This window comes from Physella acuta, unplaced genomic scaffold (assembly GCF_028476545.2).
Source record: "Physella acuta isolate Inbredline_101_S28 unplaced genomic scaffold, ASM2847654v3 ptg001950l, whole genome shotgun sequence".
Classification (NCBI taxonomy): domain Eukaryota; kingdom Metazoa; phylum Mollusca; class Gastropoda; family Physidae; genus Physella; species Physella acuta.
In genome coordinates, this window is record NW_026733455.1 from 136,287 (window position 1) to 154,994 (window position 18,708).

The window sequence follows — 18,708 nt, forward strand, 5'->3', positions numbered from 1 at the left end:
TATTTCAAACTAATATTTTTTGCTGTTGGAAAAGAGTTTTAAATGGTTGTAAAAATTGAAAATTATGTTTAAATTATTTGCTGTGGGTTTTTTCACACTAGAACTTTTTTTTTTTATGTTTTAATTTAATTTAAATTTTTCACTGATACTATTTAGATTTTTCTTTAAATGGCAATCGCTATTTTTACAACTTCAGTGTTGTAGTTCACAAACACCCCTGTCTGCTAGCTATTAAACTCAAACAGAAGGTCTGGTGTCTTTAGCTTATGTCTCTTTGGTTGCTCTCTCTTTTCTTAGGAAAACCTAAAAAGAAAAGTGTTCGCAGAAAGAGTAAGTTACAGGCCTTGCTGTGGTTAATCCCATTGGATAACCCTAACCTTTGATGGCACGGCATGCCAGGTGTAAAATTAAAAAAAAAAATTAAAATCTCAGCCATTCCGTGACTGCAATGTAGCATCGATTTGAGCATGGAAACTTTGATTTCTCACCTCAACTGCATGCCACATCTGTACAACTGATGATGTCATGTAGCCTTGAACCAGAATGATAAATGATTGGATAATATGCAAATGCTGGTCGGAGATTGAATTCATTAATGCAATTTGTAGCTCAACTTAAATATTTTTGTCACATTTTCTTCTTGTTGCTAGAAATTTCAGGTTTTCAAATGTTTGCATGCTAGAGGGGAAAAAATGCATTTAAAATTATTTAACTTAAAAATTCAATGCTCATTATTTTTACACAAATATTGCACTTAGCAAAGTTAAATGACTTGTGGACTTTTGATCAAAGCATTAATTTATAACAAACATTTACTCGGAATTAACCTGAAACATATTTCTACTAGTCAACACAATCTTTTCCTCTATAAAGTTGTCAGATTTCAACTTTTATATTATTATTTTAATATTATTCACTGGATGGACATAAAAACTGTGATTTATTTTCAAATTAGCATATTAACAAGAATAAGTGTGCTTTGTGTCATATCATCTCTGATTAATTATGTTCCCAAAGTTTTGTTTTAATTTTTTTTTTGGTAAATCTTTGCAGTGTATAAAGAGATGTATGCTGCTGTCAGTATAATGTAAAAATACAATTAAAAGAGTATGAAAGAAATAAAATTAAGTTTTTTCCTAAGCAAAATAAATAAAACGAACTCTGGGTGTTAAACCTTATCACAGACACTCGCACAGTGGGCGTGGCTTGATGCATTTATTTCTCCAGGAAATGCATGTTATGAATGATTGATTTCCCAGAGAAAATTGAAGGCACAATGCATGTAAATCCTGTTGGGCTTGCACATATTGCAAATAATTATCACTGACCTCTGGCCAAGAGGTAATGGAGAAATATGAGCTGTCTAGAGATAATAAATGCCAGGGTGCTGGATGGATGGCCCTCCCCTCTTTCTATCCATGGCATGATTGGCTTCACACCCAACTTTCACACATAATATAAAGCACAGTTTTCAAAACATGAATTCTAGTGGGATGGATGGCTTTAATAATCCATATCAGTTATGTGCAAGCATTGTGATTTTTATTTATTTTTTATAGAAAATATAATCACACCCAACTCTGACACAGCAGAACACTGTTATTTCAAAACATGATCGATTTATAAAATAATCCTTACCGATTATTTGTCCGTATACTCCATCTTGTTGACAGATTATTTTAATTATAATTTTACATTTATTTGTTTGTTTTTTTTTGGTATTTATTTCTGATTTTTTTTAAATTTCCATTCTGTAAAATTAAATACAAAAATACATTGATGTTTAAGTCGAATAGTAAAATGATTATTCATTATCTCTGATTGAAATTGGGCTCATTGAGATTTTTAAAAAAGAATTATAAGATTTCAAAAAATTAAATGTGAACTTGGTCAAAAGTTCTTTAAAAATCTGCAAAGCATCATGCCAGTTAGCATATTGTTTGCCTTGGATTTGCTTTTTTTTTTTTTTTAAACCTGCACAAAACCATGAGATGCTCAAAACCCATTCATCAAGCGAGTCATAATCTGATTTGACTGGAGGGAATTAATTAGCCTCCTCTGGCCCAGTGGTGTTCTTGGCTATGATATTTGGGGCTACTTTGACCTTGAGCTATTCATAAAAGTAATATCTGTTTTTCTTAGTCTGGAGAATGCGACAATTCCTGGGGCTAAGCTATAATTGAACACACTCTGTTGTAGCATTGGAATTTTTCCCCATCTTTGCCTGCTTAGTAAAGGATGTTGCTAGAGTCAATTGGTGATTTGATATCCACCTCTGCTGATTAAACTAAGCACACTTCACTTAAATATCTAGCTTGTCCCTATTTGCCCTATTGTTTGTTACAAGTGTTAGTTGATTATGACTAAATAGAAATATGAATGCAGTGCTTACTAATCCATATATAGACAAAAACTGATTTAAATAAGTTTGCTATTTACATGTTTAGTTTTTCTTAAATTTTAGATCAAGTGTTAGCTATTTAAACCCATTAAATTTTGTGATGTGAAGGAAATTTTACAAACTTAAATTTAGTTTAGAATTTTAAAGATAATGATTTTAAAAATTTCTAAAGTATGCTTTTTATCTAGCATATTATGTTAAGTATGTGGCTGTTTATTTACCTTTTATTTGTTAAAATAAATTATAGTGCTAAGACTTTCGTTTGCTTCAAATGTTTGAAATAATAGAAAGCAAGATGGTTGATCAAGTGTGTTTATCTTCTTGTAGCAAGAGATTACGAGATCCCCAGAGACCACATCAGACTGGTGGAGATACTGGGTGAGGGACAGTTTGGGGATGTTTACAAGGGGATGTACTTTGACAAGGTTGGTCTTCTACATCCATTTGTCATAGAAATGTTTTGTTTCTCTTTGTTGTTGAATCAATATTTGTGTGACTTTTATTTTATCAGTGGCAGTAATTGTGATTACTTTCCCCCTGTTTTAATTAAAATTTGTTTATTAATTATTGTAGGAAGGGATGCAGGTACCTGTGGCTATTAAAACCTGCAAGGAAGATGGAGAGGAAACCATGACAGAAAAGTTTTTAGAGGAAGCCTGTAAGTACGGGGGATTGTTTGGCTTGCAGTCACTAGCAGTTTAAAAAATATATATCAAAATGTTTTAGATTTATAATGAAGAAAATTTATTTCAATCTCGAAAAATTATTTTATTTATTTGTTATATATGTTATATTAAATGATTAGTTAAGTTACAATCAATTTGTTAGGCAGCGAGCTAACAGTGTTGACCCAAAAGCATTATGTATCATCATACACAACTTATAGTGTCTGATTTTGTTGCAGACATCATGCAACAGTTTGATCACCCGCACATCATCAAACTCATCGGCATCTGCTCCGACACAGCCCCAGTCTGGATTGTTATGGAGCTGGCAAAGCTTGGGGAGGTTTGTCATGTGTTAGTTAATGAAAGCAAAATGTCATGTCACTTGTACATAACTATTGCCATTCTGTCTCTAATTTTTACCCATCTGTAGCTGATTATTATTTTAACCACTATAACTTACACTATTTTAAACTTTCTGTAATTTAATATAACTGATGTAATCATAAATATTGTATCCATCCTGTCCTTGATTAATATAGCTAAACCTATAAGTTATGTTGTAACATGTTTGTTTTTATAAATTTAATTTATATTGTAAAAAAACCATAATTCTTTTTTTTTTTCCTGTTAGATGAGGGCTTATCTACAAAACAATGAACATCGTTTAGATCTGGTCATGTTGATCCTGTACGCCTACCAGCTGAGTACAGCTCTCTCTTATCTGGAGAGCAAAAAGTTTGTGCACAGGTAAAGTAAAAAGTGGGATTTATTGGTGGTTAGAACTACTATTTAGTTTGTCTGGACGTCTTCAATAGTTGAGAGAGATTATATCACATAAGTATTTTCTGGGCTAGATTTCAGGTTGAAACCCTGTGTTATATATACTAGGTTAAACAGTTGTATTGGGTGGGGTTGTTTTTTTTTTTGGGGGGGGGGGGGGGGGGGGGGGGGGGGGTTGTCTCTAGAAACATGGTCTGGGTCCCATTTTTTCTAGATATGTTTTCACCTCTGAAACTTACTTTAAGAGTTTACCTTATTATATATATTAGATATATATATATATATATATACATATATATATATATATATAATTCTCTTCTGGGATCAGTTAGAAAACAAGCTGCAAGCGCGCCTTTGCAGTCCCCTCTCTTCCTCTCTATCACTATCACTACCACCCCCACCCCACATGATCTGGTGAGCGGTGTTCACTCTGTTTACATTTTACAATCATAGAGACGGGTTTGGTGACGGCTATTAGGGGCAGATAATTTAGTTTGAAACGATTTTAAACTTAGAGGAGGTAACTAAGAGGAGGCTACTTTCATGGGGGGGGGGGGGGGGGTTAGTGTTTTTAAGCAAATATTTTCAATGGCAGCATTGGTACTGTCGAATTCACAAATTATAAATTACTGAAAAGTAGAAAAAAAACAACTAAATAGCGGCGTATGATACGCAGCGGGTCAGCTCGTATATATATATATATATATATATATATATCTAATATAAGTATAGATTTTGGGACTATAAAAGTAAACCACGCACCATGCTGTGCTTTTCAGTGCACTTTAGTGTCCTATAAGGAGTTATAGAGTAGGGTTTGTTTATATAACGGCATAAGGATATTTTATAGTCGCCAGGTTTTTACTCTTTCGCATAACGTAAAGAAAATATTAAATACACGCACACTGCTAAAATATATTAAAAGGATCAATGTCAAATATTATTTTCTTATTTATGCCTTGAAAAGATGTAAACATTTTAATAATGTAATAACATTAGGGTAGAAAAATCAAATAAATTTAACTTTTTTTTCTCATTTTGACAAGGGAGGTAATTTAAAAATAAATTAAACTCACGCTAATAAAAAAAAAATGTGAATGCAAATCTACTGACCTCCTAGAAGGAATTAGTGTTGCAATAATATAATCAGCAAAATGTGAATGCAAATTGTGTGGATGCGGATTGTTAGAAAATTATAATTAGCATGGATTGATAAAAGGCAATCTTTTATTTATTTTATTCACTGAATGTACTGTTTACTACTTCTAATTTTTAATCAACTATTCCGCACCATTATAGACATTGGGTGCTCAATGGTTTTAGTTATGAAACTCAATTGTAAATTTTTAAAATTAAAATACTGGGAAAAAAATGCGTGAATTGATAAAGTGATATATGGTAGGTAAACATGGATATTTTAAATATTGCCTATTTTTTATTGTATATTATTTATTATTATTCTGTCTTTCGGTTTGCGGACAAGCTGGGGTTTTATAAGAGAGACGTAGCTAGGGGGGGGTGTTGGAAATCGAAAGTTTTAGGGAGGGGGAGGGGGGTAGGGTGCAAATCGAAAGTTTGAGGGGGGTGCAAATCAAAAGTCTGAGTGGGGGGAATTTCAAATCAAAAGTGGTGCAAATCGAAAGTCTGAGGGGAATGCAAATCAAAAGTTTAAGGGGTGGGGTGGAAATTGAAATTTTGAGGGGAGGGGGTGCAAATCGTAAGTTTGAGGGAGGGTCAAATCGAAAGTTTGTCCCCGGGCGCCGGAAAGGGTCGCAACGCCTCTGTTTTGTAGTCATTCACTGTGTCAGACGCGTCCACTGGCGCTCGGAAAGGGCACGATTTGGCGCTACGTGCTAGTCTGTGAGCAATATGCATTTAAATTGTGTTTATGTTATGAGTGTTGTGTTCGTTTTTTTTTTTTTTGCGTTCGTTCGTTTGTGTTGTGTTTAGTTTTGTTCTGTTCCAAAGTTGGTATATTTAAAAATGATTTACCGTGGCGGAGCACGGGATACAGCTAGTATATATATATATATATATATATATATAACACAGTATCATCTGAGGAAAATTTTCTTACTCATTTCCCAAAAAATATTATCTTCATATCATGAAGTGTATAAAATATTTATGGATCTATATTTTGTATGTTTTCAACATGTTTATTCTGTTCTTGTAGAGACATAGCTGCCAGAAATGTGCTCGTCTCATCGCATGATGCGGTTAAACTTGGTGATTTCGGCCTCTCTAGATGGGTTGAGGAGCAGAGTTATTATAAAGGTTGGGGAAAATCTCAGATATTTTTTTTTTACCTAGTTACCTAATTTTTACCTATAAGGATTACATGTGTTCTAAATTCTGTTACATAATTCATGCTGTTCAATTCAGCTATTGTAATTACATTTTCTGAATGTATCTTTCCCCTCTAGCTTCAAAGGGCAAGTTACCAATCAAATGGATGGCACCAGAGTCCATCAACTTTCGTAGATTTACCACAGCCAGCGATGTCTGGATGTTTGGTCAGTTGACACTCTCTCACACGTAGTTTTATAAACATAATCAAAGCCAGGGGCATACTCCAATGTTCAATATAGATTTCAAGTGCTCATTGAATTTATTTTTAAATTGGTTTTTGTTAGAAAATATATAAATGTATTCAATCTATGACATTAGCAAAAAGTGTGTCCTCTGTGCACACTTTTTACAAACACACACTGGCAGTGATTTGATTGCCTTTATTTGAACTGGGTGTTTTTTTTTTGTTTTTTTTTTTCACAAGCCCTGGTTATTATATTTTTACATAAGTGCAAGGGAATGTTGTTTTTATCTAAGTATATATATAAACCATAGAAATAAAAATTTAGATTATTTTTTTTAATGTGACTAAAACATTGACTTTGAAAAAAATTCTGTGAATGTGTAGGTGTGTGCATCTGGGAGATCCTGATGTATGGTGTCAAGCCATTTCAGGGGGTGAAGAACAATGATGTGATTGGGAAGATAGAAGCTGGGGAACGGCTGCCTCTACCCAGTGGTTGTCCCCCTTCTCTCTACAACCTTATGTGTTCCTGTTGGCAGTACGAGCCTTCAAAACGTCACACATTCGCTCATCTGAAAGGCTGGCTCTAGTAAGTTGTTTACTTTTGCTCATAATCCACTAGGGAGGAAAAATTTATCAATTTTTTTTAAATTCTCTAAAGTCAAATCTCAATTTAATCACTATTTTAATGTGTGTAACAAATAGGAAGTTAAATTGATGTGGGAAAGTTTGTGTTGCTTTAGTATGCTTTGGTTGCTAACAATAGCCAACCCATAAGTCTTAGTTTATATCCTCAGGGCTTGCAATGTAAAATATCCCTGAAACCATTGTGCTTAGAATAGTAGTAACATCACTTTCTTCATATACCAAGCTCACAGAAACAAAGCAACTCTTATCTGATTGATCATGTCTAAATAAGCCTATATGAATGTATCATTTTGTTTATATTAAGAAATAAGTACCATCTAGTGCCATTGCCCTTAATAAAAATATAGAATGCTACAATGATTAATTCTATTTTTGCACTTGACCACACTTGAAGATTAGGCTTGAGTCAGTCTCAAGTTAATGATTTATCTAACTAAAGATCAGGCTTTGTTGAATCAGTATCCTGATAAATCATTTATTTTTTCAGTGAGATACTTGATGAGGAGCGCACAAGACAGGAGGAAGAAATGCATCGAGACAACAGGAGAGTTCAAGCCATCTCATGGGGTAATTTACTTTTCTAACTTCCCTAAGTCTGGTTGATTTAAAAAATGGATCGTCTTTATTATGTTTCTTCATACATGATTAAATAGACATTATTTCTAAGATTGATAGAACTGTAATTTTTTCAGTTGGGTCAAATGGCTCTGATGAGGAACCCCCACCCCCACCCAAACCTGCTCGGCCACAGTTCGCCATGTCCCCCACGGGCTCTACACCCAACCTCTCCATCAATGCCGGAAACTCTTTCAACGCCAGCATAGCCTCCCTCCCCCACCAGTGGAACAGCACCACCAACCTGCCCATGGGCCACAGCACCCCGGCCTCTGGGCCATCACCTGACGTCAACGTGGCCAAACAGCAAGCCTCCAGGCAGGACTCCAAGCATGGGGCCCAGCCTGGGGCACACATAGAGTACCAGCTGCAGAATTATTTCCCTCCTTCTGGCTACATGCAGGTATTGTTGCCCCCACTGCGCCTGTTGCTCATGCTTTTAAAAAATTTTAACGCTTACCAGATTTAAATTTAATTTAAATTTAATAAATTGAATTGATAAACATTTTATTTTACAAGATTTGTACCAAGAAAAATCTAGATTAAATGTTTATTGTATCTGTGCTGAATATTATCACTTGCTTTAAAAATAACTAGGATGAACTCACCTTAACTAACTTCTTTAAGCTTTAGCAATGTTCTCTCACTTAAGTTGGTGTTGGCCCATTCCCATATTACCATATAGTGTTTATCTAGGGGCAATAACTCATTCCTCTTTACCATATTTAATTTTTGTTTTATATAGGGGTGAAAACTCATCCATCATTTGGACATAAAAATGGTTGCATCTAAGGGCAATAGATCCCCTCTAACTAGCACCTTTAGCTGATTTTGTTTGATCCCAGGCCAATACTATATTCTTATTTGGCATTGGCGTAATAAATAAATGTATTCCATTAATTAAGTTTACTCTCTGTCTGCAGAATGAAATTAAAAAACCTGTTTATTTGATGGTATGAAAATAGTTGGTGGAATTTAAAATCCCTCTTAATAAAAAATATTTTATAAAACATTCAGAAGATCTTAGTTAAAAGAATGCAGATCTTTTTATTAAATGGAGAATTATTTCCACACTCTGATAATTTATTTGTACTTTTTAAAATTTTAAAAATGTTACCTTTTTTTTTTTTAAATATAATTTTTCAAAACACAATTTAAATAAGAAAATGGCTTAAAGTTTATCTCTGTTAAAAAAAAATAATACTATTGCTATAATAAAGAAATGACATCAGAATAACTTAGTTTAAATGTGAATTATAATTTTGAACTAATGGATTAAAAATAGTTTTAATTAAATTTTGCCTGGGCCCTTTTTTTTTTTTAACCTCTATTCATTTCATTCATTAACCAATCATTTAGTTATCATTAACTAAAATTTTAATTCAGCATAAAATTAAAATCTCCAATCAAATTCAAAATCTTCATGTTTCATCAATTTAAAAAAAAATTATTTTGCCTAATGGCAGACTGAATTATAAATTTAGAGTAACTTCCCTTTTATAATACTGAGTAACTTCACTTTTAGAATACTGAAGATGAATGGTCTTTTGTTTGTAAACCATGTGTGACATATCCCCCCTCCCTACACTATTGCAGGTGAGCAGCAACTCAGGCCAGCCACTCCCCCTAGCACACCCTCACATTTCACTCCCATCTCGGAACCAAACCCACTCGAACCCAACCCCACCACCACCACCATTCCAGCCGCCACAGCACTTCACCAGCAGCCACAAAACCTCCATGTCCAACCGGCCTGACCCAGTGACCATCACTCTGCCGCCCCCTCCCCCCTTAGACCACTACCAGCTTACATCACGGAACAACCAGGTGCTCTCACCTCTATCACCTCCACCTACTCCGCAGGTACCTTTTTTGCCTTGCTTTTGTTTTATTTGCATGCTTCATTTTCCTCATTTTTTTAAAACTTTCCTCCTACTTCTGCTTTATTAACATACTTGTAATTAAAAGATTTCTTTTTTTTTTAAATTACTCTGATAAATTTTACTCAAAAAAAAAAATAGTTTTTTTGTTAACAATAGTAACAATGTATTTTTGATAGGCCAACTAGTTTTAATTATTGATATTTTGTCTATTCTTGGTGCTTTATTAAATACTTCTAGTAGTTTAAAATTTTTATGCTCTGTGCAAAGAAAGAAGAGAAAACAAATAGTTAATTTTATTTTTTTAATTACAAAACAAATATTTTGTGATCATCTTTTGATCATGTGATCATGTATGCTTAAGTATTCAAATTTTATTTAAATGCAGTGCAAATGTGTTAAAAAAAACATCTGTTTAAATGTATAAAAGAAGCCGTCCAATTTATCAATTACACAAAAACTTCTCTGTTGTATTAATTAGCATGTTTGTAGACCTTAAAGCTAACATTAATCCCTTTGTGCACTGTTAAAAGCTTTTTTTTTTAAATGTTGCTTTTATTATTAAAATTAAAAATGCATGATATTAATTAAACTTGTTTACTGATAAGTTAAAGTTAGGTTTCACAGCTTGAGTTTTTCATTTTAGAATTAGTTCACTGTTGTTTAACATATTAATCATTAGCAACTGCCAGTCTTGTGCAATAGATTGAGACTATTTCTAGTAGTCTGCCTGCAGTATAACTGTAGACCTTTTGGTTTTTTAAAGTGATAAATTGTATAATAGTAAATAATGTTGTGTTAGATAACTATGTTGTTCGATGGTCAATTTTGTTGTACGATGGTCAATTTTGTTGTACGATGGTCAACTTTGTTGTATGATGGTCAACTATGTTGTATGATGGTCAGTTTTGTTGTATGATGGTCAATTTTGTTGTATGATGGTCAACTTTGTTGTATGATGGTTAACTTTGTTGTATGATGGTCAACTTTGTTGTATGATGGTTAACTTTGTTGTATGATGGTCAACTTTGTTGTATGATGGTCAACTATGTTGTATGATGGTCAACTATGTTGTATGATGGTTAACTTTGTTGTATGATGGTCAACTTTGTTGCATGATGGTCAACTTTGTTGTATGATGGTCAACTTTGTTGTATGATGGTCAACTTTGTTGTATGATGATCAACTTTGTTGTATGATGGTCAACTGGTTGTATGATGGTCAACTGGTTGTATGATGGTCAACTGGTTGTATGATGGTCAACTTTGTTGTATGATGGTCAAGTATGTTGTATTATGGTCAACTTTGTAGTATGATGGCCAACTATGTTGAAAAATGGTCAATTTAGTTGCATCATTATCAACTTGCTACCCGCAGGGCTTCACCCAGCACCACCGACACATTGAAGACGTGGATGAGGCGGCCATTGAGAAGAGGCTAAAACAGCAGCAGCAGGAATCTGAGGAAGATTCTAGATGGTTGCAGGCTGAGGAGAAAAATTTGGTTGGTCCTTGTTCTTGTTTATCTGGCGTGGGGGGGGGGGGTGTATTTTGGGTTCTATGTTGTTTTTTTTTAGCTTTATTTTGTGGGGAAGGGTTTGGAGGATATTATATTTTAATTAACCCAGGGAAATGTGGTTTGTTAGTTTGATAACACCTTAATATACAGTAGAATAGAAACTAATGGAGAGCATAGCTGGGTTAGATGAGGAATGTCTGGTTTGGGCAGTACAAAATGCAGTCATGAAAAGACTTGTGTGTAGCTGGATGAAGAATTGTGGACCTGTTTTCAGAAGAGAGACTCCCACCCAGTAGTGTACAGACCAGAGCTGGGACATGACAACACCAAGGAGAACTCTCCACCAACTGTGGGCAGCATAAGGGCTGGTGCTAATGCTAAACTTTTACAGAGAACCTCAAGTAAGATGGGACTTTTTTTTTATAATTTATACATTTAAACTCAATAGCTGCAACTTTTGTTTTGCTAGTGTAGTTTTATGTAGGCCTCTCAATCACACCAAAGTTGAAACTATAATATGTTTTTGAGCCAAGTTGGGCATCCAATTGAATAGCAGTTAAGGGTATCCATTAATCTAGAATATTGGTTCTTAATCTTTTAGTATGTACCGAAACCCTACCAGTTTCATAGGCACATTCACCTAACACTTCATAGTAGTTTGAGTCCACAATTACAAAATCTGATTGTGAATCATATCAGAGGGTGTGTGTCTAGACCTCCGCTGAACTTCTGAGACTGACTTACCAAACTTCTGGGGTCGGATTGAACGCAGCATAAAAACCATTTATCTAGATGAAAATCTCACTTCTATACTCTAGAAACATTGTGTTCTACCTTGTCATATAAAAAAGAACTGAATGATTGTGTTTGCAGGCAGTGCTAGCAGTACAAGTGATTCAACAGAAGGTTTTACAGGAGGAGCTAACAAGGTAGTGTTAAAAGTTCTACTTGCCTCATTAGTCTTGTTCTCAAGTTTTCTCTATGCTCAGTCTTTATTCTCTATACTCAGTCTTTATTCTCTGTACTCAGTCTATAGCTGGTAGATTTTTTTCTGTGACAGACTTAAGCAAGATGTTAATGAAAATGCATTAATATCTTGAGTTGGTGAAGGGCTTGCTTACAGAAACTGTTTGTGTTTAGATCTCACGAGTGAATGATGGGGTGTATGACAGCACCACCAGCGTTGTCCGCGCTGTGATGACCATGACTAAAGAGGCGCCACAGGTTGATGCTGAAGGCTACCTGGAGATGGTGAAGGTGAGTGGTTGACCGTGGGGCCAGAAAAAAAAACTTTATATCTGGTTGTAGGATGTTAAACTCCAATAACTTGGAATAACATCTTCATGACGTTTTATTTATTGATGCTGGATAATAAATTAAAAACATGGAATTCTTAGTGATTTTTTTTTTATCAACAGAAAGTGGGAAGTGAACTGAGAGGTCTGTTAGCCCAGGTAGATGAAGTTTTACCCAACTTGCCTCCTGATAGCCATAAGCAGGTGAGTTTTCCCATCAAGGTGTATTGAGCAGTACATTTACTATGTGAATGGGAATATTTTAACCTTTTTTAAAAATGTTTTTAATAGTTTTATGTTTTTTAGGGTTTTTTGTTTTGAAACTTTTTATAAAAAAAAACTCCCACCTCCAAACAAGAAATTAACAAATGCAAAAACTTTTCTTCAGGTGGAGATGGCCCAAAAAGTTTTGTCCACGGATATGGCCTCACTAATTAATGCCATGCGTCTGGCCCAGCAGAACTACCACACACCTCTGCTGGCCGACTACAGGAAGAGCATGCTCAAGTCTGCTCATGCCCTGGCCATGGATTCTAAGCACTTGTTGGATGCTGTAGACTCGGCCAGGCTTCAAGCTGCCAGTTAGGATCTTTTGTTGGGTGCAAAGTGGCCAGCTAGGACCTGTCGCTGGATGCAAAGTGGCCAGCTAGGATCTGTTTCTGGATGCCAAGTGTTGTTGGATGCTGTGTGTCTTCTTGCCTAATGAATACATGACTATAAAAATTAATATTTATCAAGTTTTTGAAATATTTTGAGTACAAATTTTTTTGCTACCAAATAGGGCAAGAAATACAAATTTATCACTGAAGCTTTCTTATCTGAACTAAGCATACAATGTTTCAAGTTTTCACGCTAGAAGAGATTTGTATTGTTTCAAAACTATATTTTGGTAAGTGTGAGTTGTTTTTATGTATGTTTGAAAAATATGTTTGATGTTAGGTCTGTTTCCCATGCAATGCCTTTACAGGAGTTGTTTTTTTTTTTTTTTTTAAATCTACTCAGCCATTTTTTTTTCTTTGAATTATTTTCTTGTTTACAAAGATCTCTAATCCATGTTTTCAGGATATTAAATGCTTCATGTGTGCTATGTTTATGAAGCTGTGGCTTCAATTGTCATTACTGCCAGGGTAAATGACCATTGTGTGTGATTGTAGAAGCCATCGCCAGAATGTTGATTGGTTAAAAACATGGATTGGTTTAAATGTTTTGTTTTTTTTTTTTTTGTTTACGGGCTTAGTAAAATGTTGAATCTTAGCATATAATTTTTTTGTAGAACCTATCCATGATAGATATTTGTATTTATTGTAAAGCAGTTGTTACACCAATTCATTGTTGCCTGCTTGTATCATTGGACAGTCTTGTCAGGTGCTATCATTTAGTTTTCCTAATTCAAAAATATTCTTTCTCAGATTTTTTTTAAAAGTTCTTTTTTTTTTCATCTTTTTATACTAATCAGCGTACATTGTTTTATTTATTTTCCCACTTTTTTTGTTTCATTTATATCTTGATGTCACATGACCATCCAGCTTATGAATTAATGTTATTATTTGGGTTCTACTTTTCAAAGGTGTAATGATTACCTCCCTTGAAATATTTATAGCCTTCATGTTTTTGTCAAGTTTTTTTTTGTCTGTCATCATTGAGGTTTACTTTGTTTAAAAATTTGTTGTTATAGTTTAACTATAAATATAATTCAAGAGTACTGCAAATTTATAAACAATTTTTTGTAACTAAGATAAGGTATTTATAAATAGAAGTTATTGTAGTAAAGGATTTTGTGGATTTTTATTTAAACATCGTAAGGCAGAGTTTGAACAGCTTTATATGATTTGGTCAGTTGTTTAACGCATCTGATTGTATGCCTATTGTAGAAACATGAGCTTCTGTAGTCCCTGCTTTGTTGAATAAGTTGCTGTATATTATTTCTTATCATCTATTTTTATTGCGTAAATATTGTAAATAAGCCGCTATTGTCAGCCTTAAGTTAAATGGATGGCCACTTGGTCTAGATGCACACAATGTTTTATCCACTGATGTGGTAGGTGGTCTGTTGCTAATGTAAACATTAATGGCGTATTTGATGAACGGAAGCTGAATTAAAACAATTTCATCTGCAACATTTATTGAAAAAGAAACTAAAAGATTTAATGCAAATTAATTCTTGAAGAATTTAAGTTTTAATTTATTTATTTTTTTATTTTTTTTTTTTTTTTTTGCAAATAATAATATTAACACACAAGGTTAAGACAATTAATGGAGATATTTAGGCTGTGATTTTTTTTTTTTGCTGCAGTTATTTTTGTTTTGAAATATTTTTTGTATAACCCTGTTCAGCAGGTGGTTTGTTCTGTGTATTTAACTGTATCATACAGTTGTAGCATGAATTGAAATTTTTAGTTTACTGAGTGAATAAGTAAGTTAGAGTAGCCTCTCTTTGTTACTTGTATTATTCTTCTGGGTGTGTTCATTTAAGCAAACTTGTAACCCCACCCTCACCCCCCCTCCCCCTCAGGATTTTTATGAAAGTTTTTTTTCTAGTTCCCACATTTACATTCCCACCTTGATGACACAGGGATGACACTGTTTAGGCTTTTGTGTACACTGATTTTTATCTCTCTGCTTTCTGCTGCCATAAGAGTTAGAGCTTTTCACCTCGTTTAGTTGATGAGTTTTTGTATGTTTGGTAACACATAAGGTGCTAGTGTAAATGATGGAAAATTCATCAGGTGCTAATGACAGATACAGCACCTAGGGTTAGTGTAAATGATGAATACTGTGTTGTTTAAATGATGGGTACAGCACCTAGGGCTAGTGTAAATTATGAATAATGTGCTATGAGCACCAGATGTCATCTTTACTTACTTGGCTTAGGCTAGTGTAAATGATGAACGTACTCTGTGTAAATGAATACATCACCAAGGGCTAGTGTAAATGATGAATACTGTGCTATGTGTAAATGATGAATACAGCACCAGACACCATCTTTGCTTACACAGAGATAGGTTTATGTTGGTCGTTGACCTGGTATTTATTGTGTAGCAACATTGCATGTAGTTCTTTATGCCATGTCTGTTTCTCATCTTTTTTTTGTTTTCATGGATATCATATTTTTTTTTTAAACAAAATCCTATTTATTATCTTATTTTAAAATATTGTTATGTATATAGAATAAACAATATCGCAAGTTTATTTTTGGTTTTTCATTCGTATTTGTTGACACAGCCTGTATGAATGCATTGGACATACATGTGTGGTTGCATTACACAAAAACACAATACTAGATTTTTACATAAAGCTCTGTGCACATAGATCTATATTTAAATTAGAAAAATACTATGATTTTTTTTAACAGAAACTCATTTTTTTATTCGCATCTGCTTTTTATTCTGGTCATCTCTTAAAAATGCCACCTCTATTATGGTCAGTCGGGCCACATGACCACCAACCACCCCAGAAACCAGTGTTTCTTTGAGTGTGGTGCAGGCCACAAAACTGACCTTAAGGAAGTTAGCTGATCCAGATACGACTCCGCGCTTGGGACCATCGTGTTTCATGGCTGCCTGTGACTGACCTTGCGTGGTTTACAGGTTCCCTGTGATGTTCCCTACCATCTAGCTTGTATGCGCTGTTAGTGGTTGATTACACATACATGGCCCACATGTAAACAATATTGTCTCCACAAGCCAAAACTGCGCAGGAAAGTTCGCAGTAACCGGGTTAGCCAAATTTATTTGTTTGAAAAATCCATGGACCGGATTCATCATACTCTTGTTTAGAGCAGCACAGTTTCGGAAATAATGATATAGATCCCAAGATGGAGCCCCCTATCCACACCGAGTAGAGGCTTAGAGACTTGTCGTTATTCAGACTTTCTGGAGAAATTACCTTGACCTTCACTGATCGCGGAGCAAGGGTTGCAATTTCTTTCTGCAGTCGGTCAGCGAAACCTGGGAACATCGTGGACCCACCAGCCAATAAATTGTTAGAAAACATGTACTGTCGTAGATCTGTATCTACATCACTGCACTTCATGATTGAATTATGCGTGGCTTCGTGGATACCCAGGTAATTCGGGAAAACAATCGAAGGCTGAAAAAGACTTTCAGGGCATTTGAACATTTCTTGTTCTAAAGTTATGACCTGTCCGTCGGGTAATGTGTATGTTTTCTTGCAGTATCGAGTCCACATTTCCTTATCAAATTTAGACGCTACATAGCAACGTTGTTCTTTTATATTTTGAACAACATCTCGATTTGAATTTCGTGCAAAGTTAATTATTCGTTCAGTAAGAAGAGTGTTCAAATACTCTGTTAAATCTCGTCCGGATACGTCAAATCTCGTTATGGCAAGATCAACAGCTTCACCTTCACTAACGGGAACAACTTCCGTTACGCTTTCTCCGCAGTACAAGACAGCGCCATCTAGACGACCAGATGCGTACAGCGCTAAGACGCTCTGGTTCGCGAGATACAGAGCTGGGGTTCGGAAAGTTTCGAACATAATTTCAGCCACCTTTTCTCTGCTGGCTTGTGGGCTGTGGCAAGACCCTGTAAGTAGCACCGGATGATCTTGTGAAAAAACTTTCAACTTATTGTAGACGCGTTTCCAAATATATTCCGCGTCATCCCAGTTGACAACAACACCAGGCTAAAAGGGACAGAAGAATGGGAAAAAAGAGTTTAGTTAATGCCTCTTCAAATTTATCCAATACATTCATTTAATTTATAAATGCGATCAGAAAAGAAAGTGGGGGAGATTATTTCAATACCCGAAATTCTCTGACCTCAAACCGTCGTCTGCTAACCAGGGATGAAAAAGTCACTGAAGGAACGTCATCTCCGGCAAAGCCGGCCTTGCACGTATTGGAACCATTGTCTATTACTAAAACTCTTCCATCATACATCATGTTGCATATAAGCTACAACAAACATAGAAGGAAATAAAATATTATTCATAACATATGCCAATCTAATACTATTTATTTATTTAAGTTAAATGTTGTCCATAAGTGCATGATAGGGGTTGTTTTAACTTTAGCACTTGCTATTTCGACAGTATGAGCTATACCAATTCTACCGGCGTCCACCGCCCATTTTCTTTGTTTTTTTCCCCAATATAATATCATATTTCTTCAAAATAATTATATACCACCTACTTTTTTAAAAAAAAATTAGGATTTTTGTTCCCTTATTTTCCCATCAAGCCTATGTGTTGCGGAACACAAACCTGGTTCAACAATATAAAGTAAATAACATGAAACATTAACAACTTACGACAACTTTACAACGAGCAACTAATCCTGATGATGTCGTCCAGCCTATCGCGGCGAGATGCAACACTAATGTAAACCTTGATGTTCCGGCATCGGCCTTTTTATATTGAGTCGGCGGTATGGGATACAGCGACCCGGAATTACGCGGTGCCGATTGCGTAAACAGAGTTCTAAAGGTATAACAGCATTGGGTGTATTCCAAGAAACGGTAGAGTCTCAGGCGATTCTAACTAATCATTTGTCCGAAAAATCGACAATCAGTCTAAAGTCGTATATTTCATCTCCCTATTATGTCGCACTGTCGACAATAGCTTTAACATAAGAGAAAGGGGTGTTTGTGAAGATCGGAGGCACCCCTAACCCCTAGCAACACCTTTCTTACGCCACTGGGTTGGTGACTGTTTATATGAGCAACGATCGCCGGAAAAAAAGGTTTATACAACGGCGAGAAATCAGACACTTTAGAAAAAAAAATCATGTGGGCATCCATAAAGGTCGTCACGCTTTTTTGACGATTTTTTAACTCCTACATCGTCACAAAATTTCTGGACACCCCTAGAGGCGTAGCGATGGGGGGGGGGGTACATATGTCTCGGGCGCCGACCTTAGGGGGCGCCAAAATGGGTTGTAAAAACAAATTAAAATGTCATTTTAGCTGCATTTAGCTGCATTTTTGCATTATAAATAGTTCGGGGGGGGGGGGGGTGCAAATCGAAAGTTTGAGGGGGGGGGGTGCAAATTAAATATTTGCTCCCGACGGGGGCGCCAAATTGAAAGTTTGTCACCGGGCGCTGGGAAGAGTCGCTACACCCCTCCACTAACGTCATTTATTTACTTAAAAATTTATCATATATCCACACGTTTCAAAATAAACAATCGATTGCGCAAAAAGATATTGTCAGACAAAAGACGGTTTGAATTATAAAATGAATCGACCCATAAAAAAAATTTATAATTTCCAGGAACATTTTGACCTTTACAAAGCATATAGCTCAATTCATTTTGTATAAATATCCTGCTGTAATTCCAAGATCTTGTGTCTTACGTTACCTTCTATAGACATGGTGTCTACCTGAATACATTTTAATTTTCCTT

At 35.1% G+C, this 18,708-nt stretch overlaps 3 protein-coding genes across 3 annotated transcripts in view; 2 read left to right on the forward strand and 1 right to left on the reverse strand.

Annotated features, from left to right (window-relative positions):
* Positions 1-3,103, forward strand: part of LOC131931355 (focal adhesion kinase 1) — a 59,097-nt gene extending 55,994 nt beyond the window's left edge. Inside the window, exons 13-15 of the mRNA XM_059288141.1 lie at positions 298-330; positions 2,729-2,826; positions 2,975-3,103. Of these exons, the coding sequence (XP_059144124.1) occupies positions 298-330; positions 2,729-2,826; positions 2,975-3,103 (260 nt within the window). The remainder of the gene's footprint in view (positions 1-297; positions 331-2,728; positions 2,827-2,974) is intronic.
* A 207-nt stretch (positions 3,104-3,310) lies between these two features.
* On the forward strand, positions 3,311-13,885 carry LOC131931360 (focal adhesion kinase 1). The gene is made up of 14 exons (XM_059288147.1): positions 3,311-3,409; positions 3,701-3,816; positions 6,026-6,126; positions 6,276-6,365; positions 6,770-6,974; positions 7,521-7,600; positions 7,726-8,051; positions 9,245-9,511; positions 10,906-11,031; positions 11,321-11,447; positions 11,920-11,975; positions 12,187-12,303; positions 12,465-12,545; positions 12,730-13,885. The coding sequence occupies exons 1-14, from the start codon at positions 3,311-3,313 to the stop codon at positions 12,925-12,927; spliced, it is 1,989 nt and encodes a 662-aa protein (XP_059144130.1). The 3' UTR covers positions 12,928-13,885.
* LOC131931356 (actin-like) lies at positions 12,956-17,247 on the reverse strand. The gene is made up of 4 exons (XM_059288142.1): positions 17,110-17,247; positions 16,227-16,988; positions 14,893-15,089; positions 12,956-13,040 (listed from the first exon to the last, which is right to left on the reverse strand). The coding sequence occupies exons 1-4, from the start codon at positions 17,245-17,247 to the stop codon at positions 12,956-12,958; spliced, it is 1,182 nt and encodes a 393-aa protein (XP_059144125.1).
* Positions 17,248-18,708: the final 1,461 nt, after the last annotated feature.

Bases quoted from the DNA above. Each gene is read 5' to 3' on its own strand.
- LOC131931360 (XM_059288147.1), top strand. From the start codon at position 3,311: ATGCAACAGTTTGATCACCCGCACATCATCAAACTCATCGGCATCTGC. The intron at 3,410-3,700 runs GTTTGTCATGTG...TTTTCCTGTTAG, and splicing joins AGCTGGCAAAGCTTGGGGAG to ATGAGGGCTTATCTACAAAA. The intron at 11,448-11,919 runs GTAAGATGGGAC...TTGTGTTTGCAG, and splicing joins ACTTTTACAGAGAACCTCAA to GCAGTGCTAGCAGTACAAGT.
- LOC131931356 (XM_059288142.1), bottom strand. From the start codon at position 17,247: ATGATGTATGATGGAAGAGTTTTAGTAATAGACAATGGTTCCAATACG. The intron at 15,090-16,226 runs GTAATTTCTCCA...CACTAACCCTAG, and splicing joins CGCGATCAGTGAAGGTCAAG to GTGCTGTATCTGTCATTAGC. The intron at 13,041-14,892 runs GTAAATGTGGGA...TGTATTCATTAG, and splicing joins TGTGTCATCAAGGTGGGAAT to GCAAGAAGACACACAGCATC.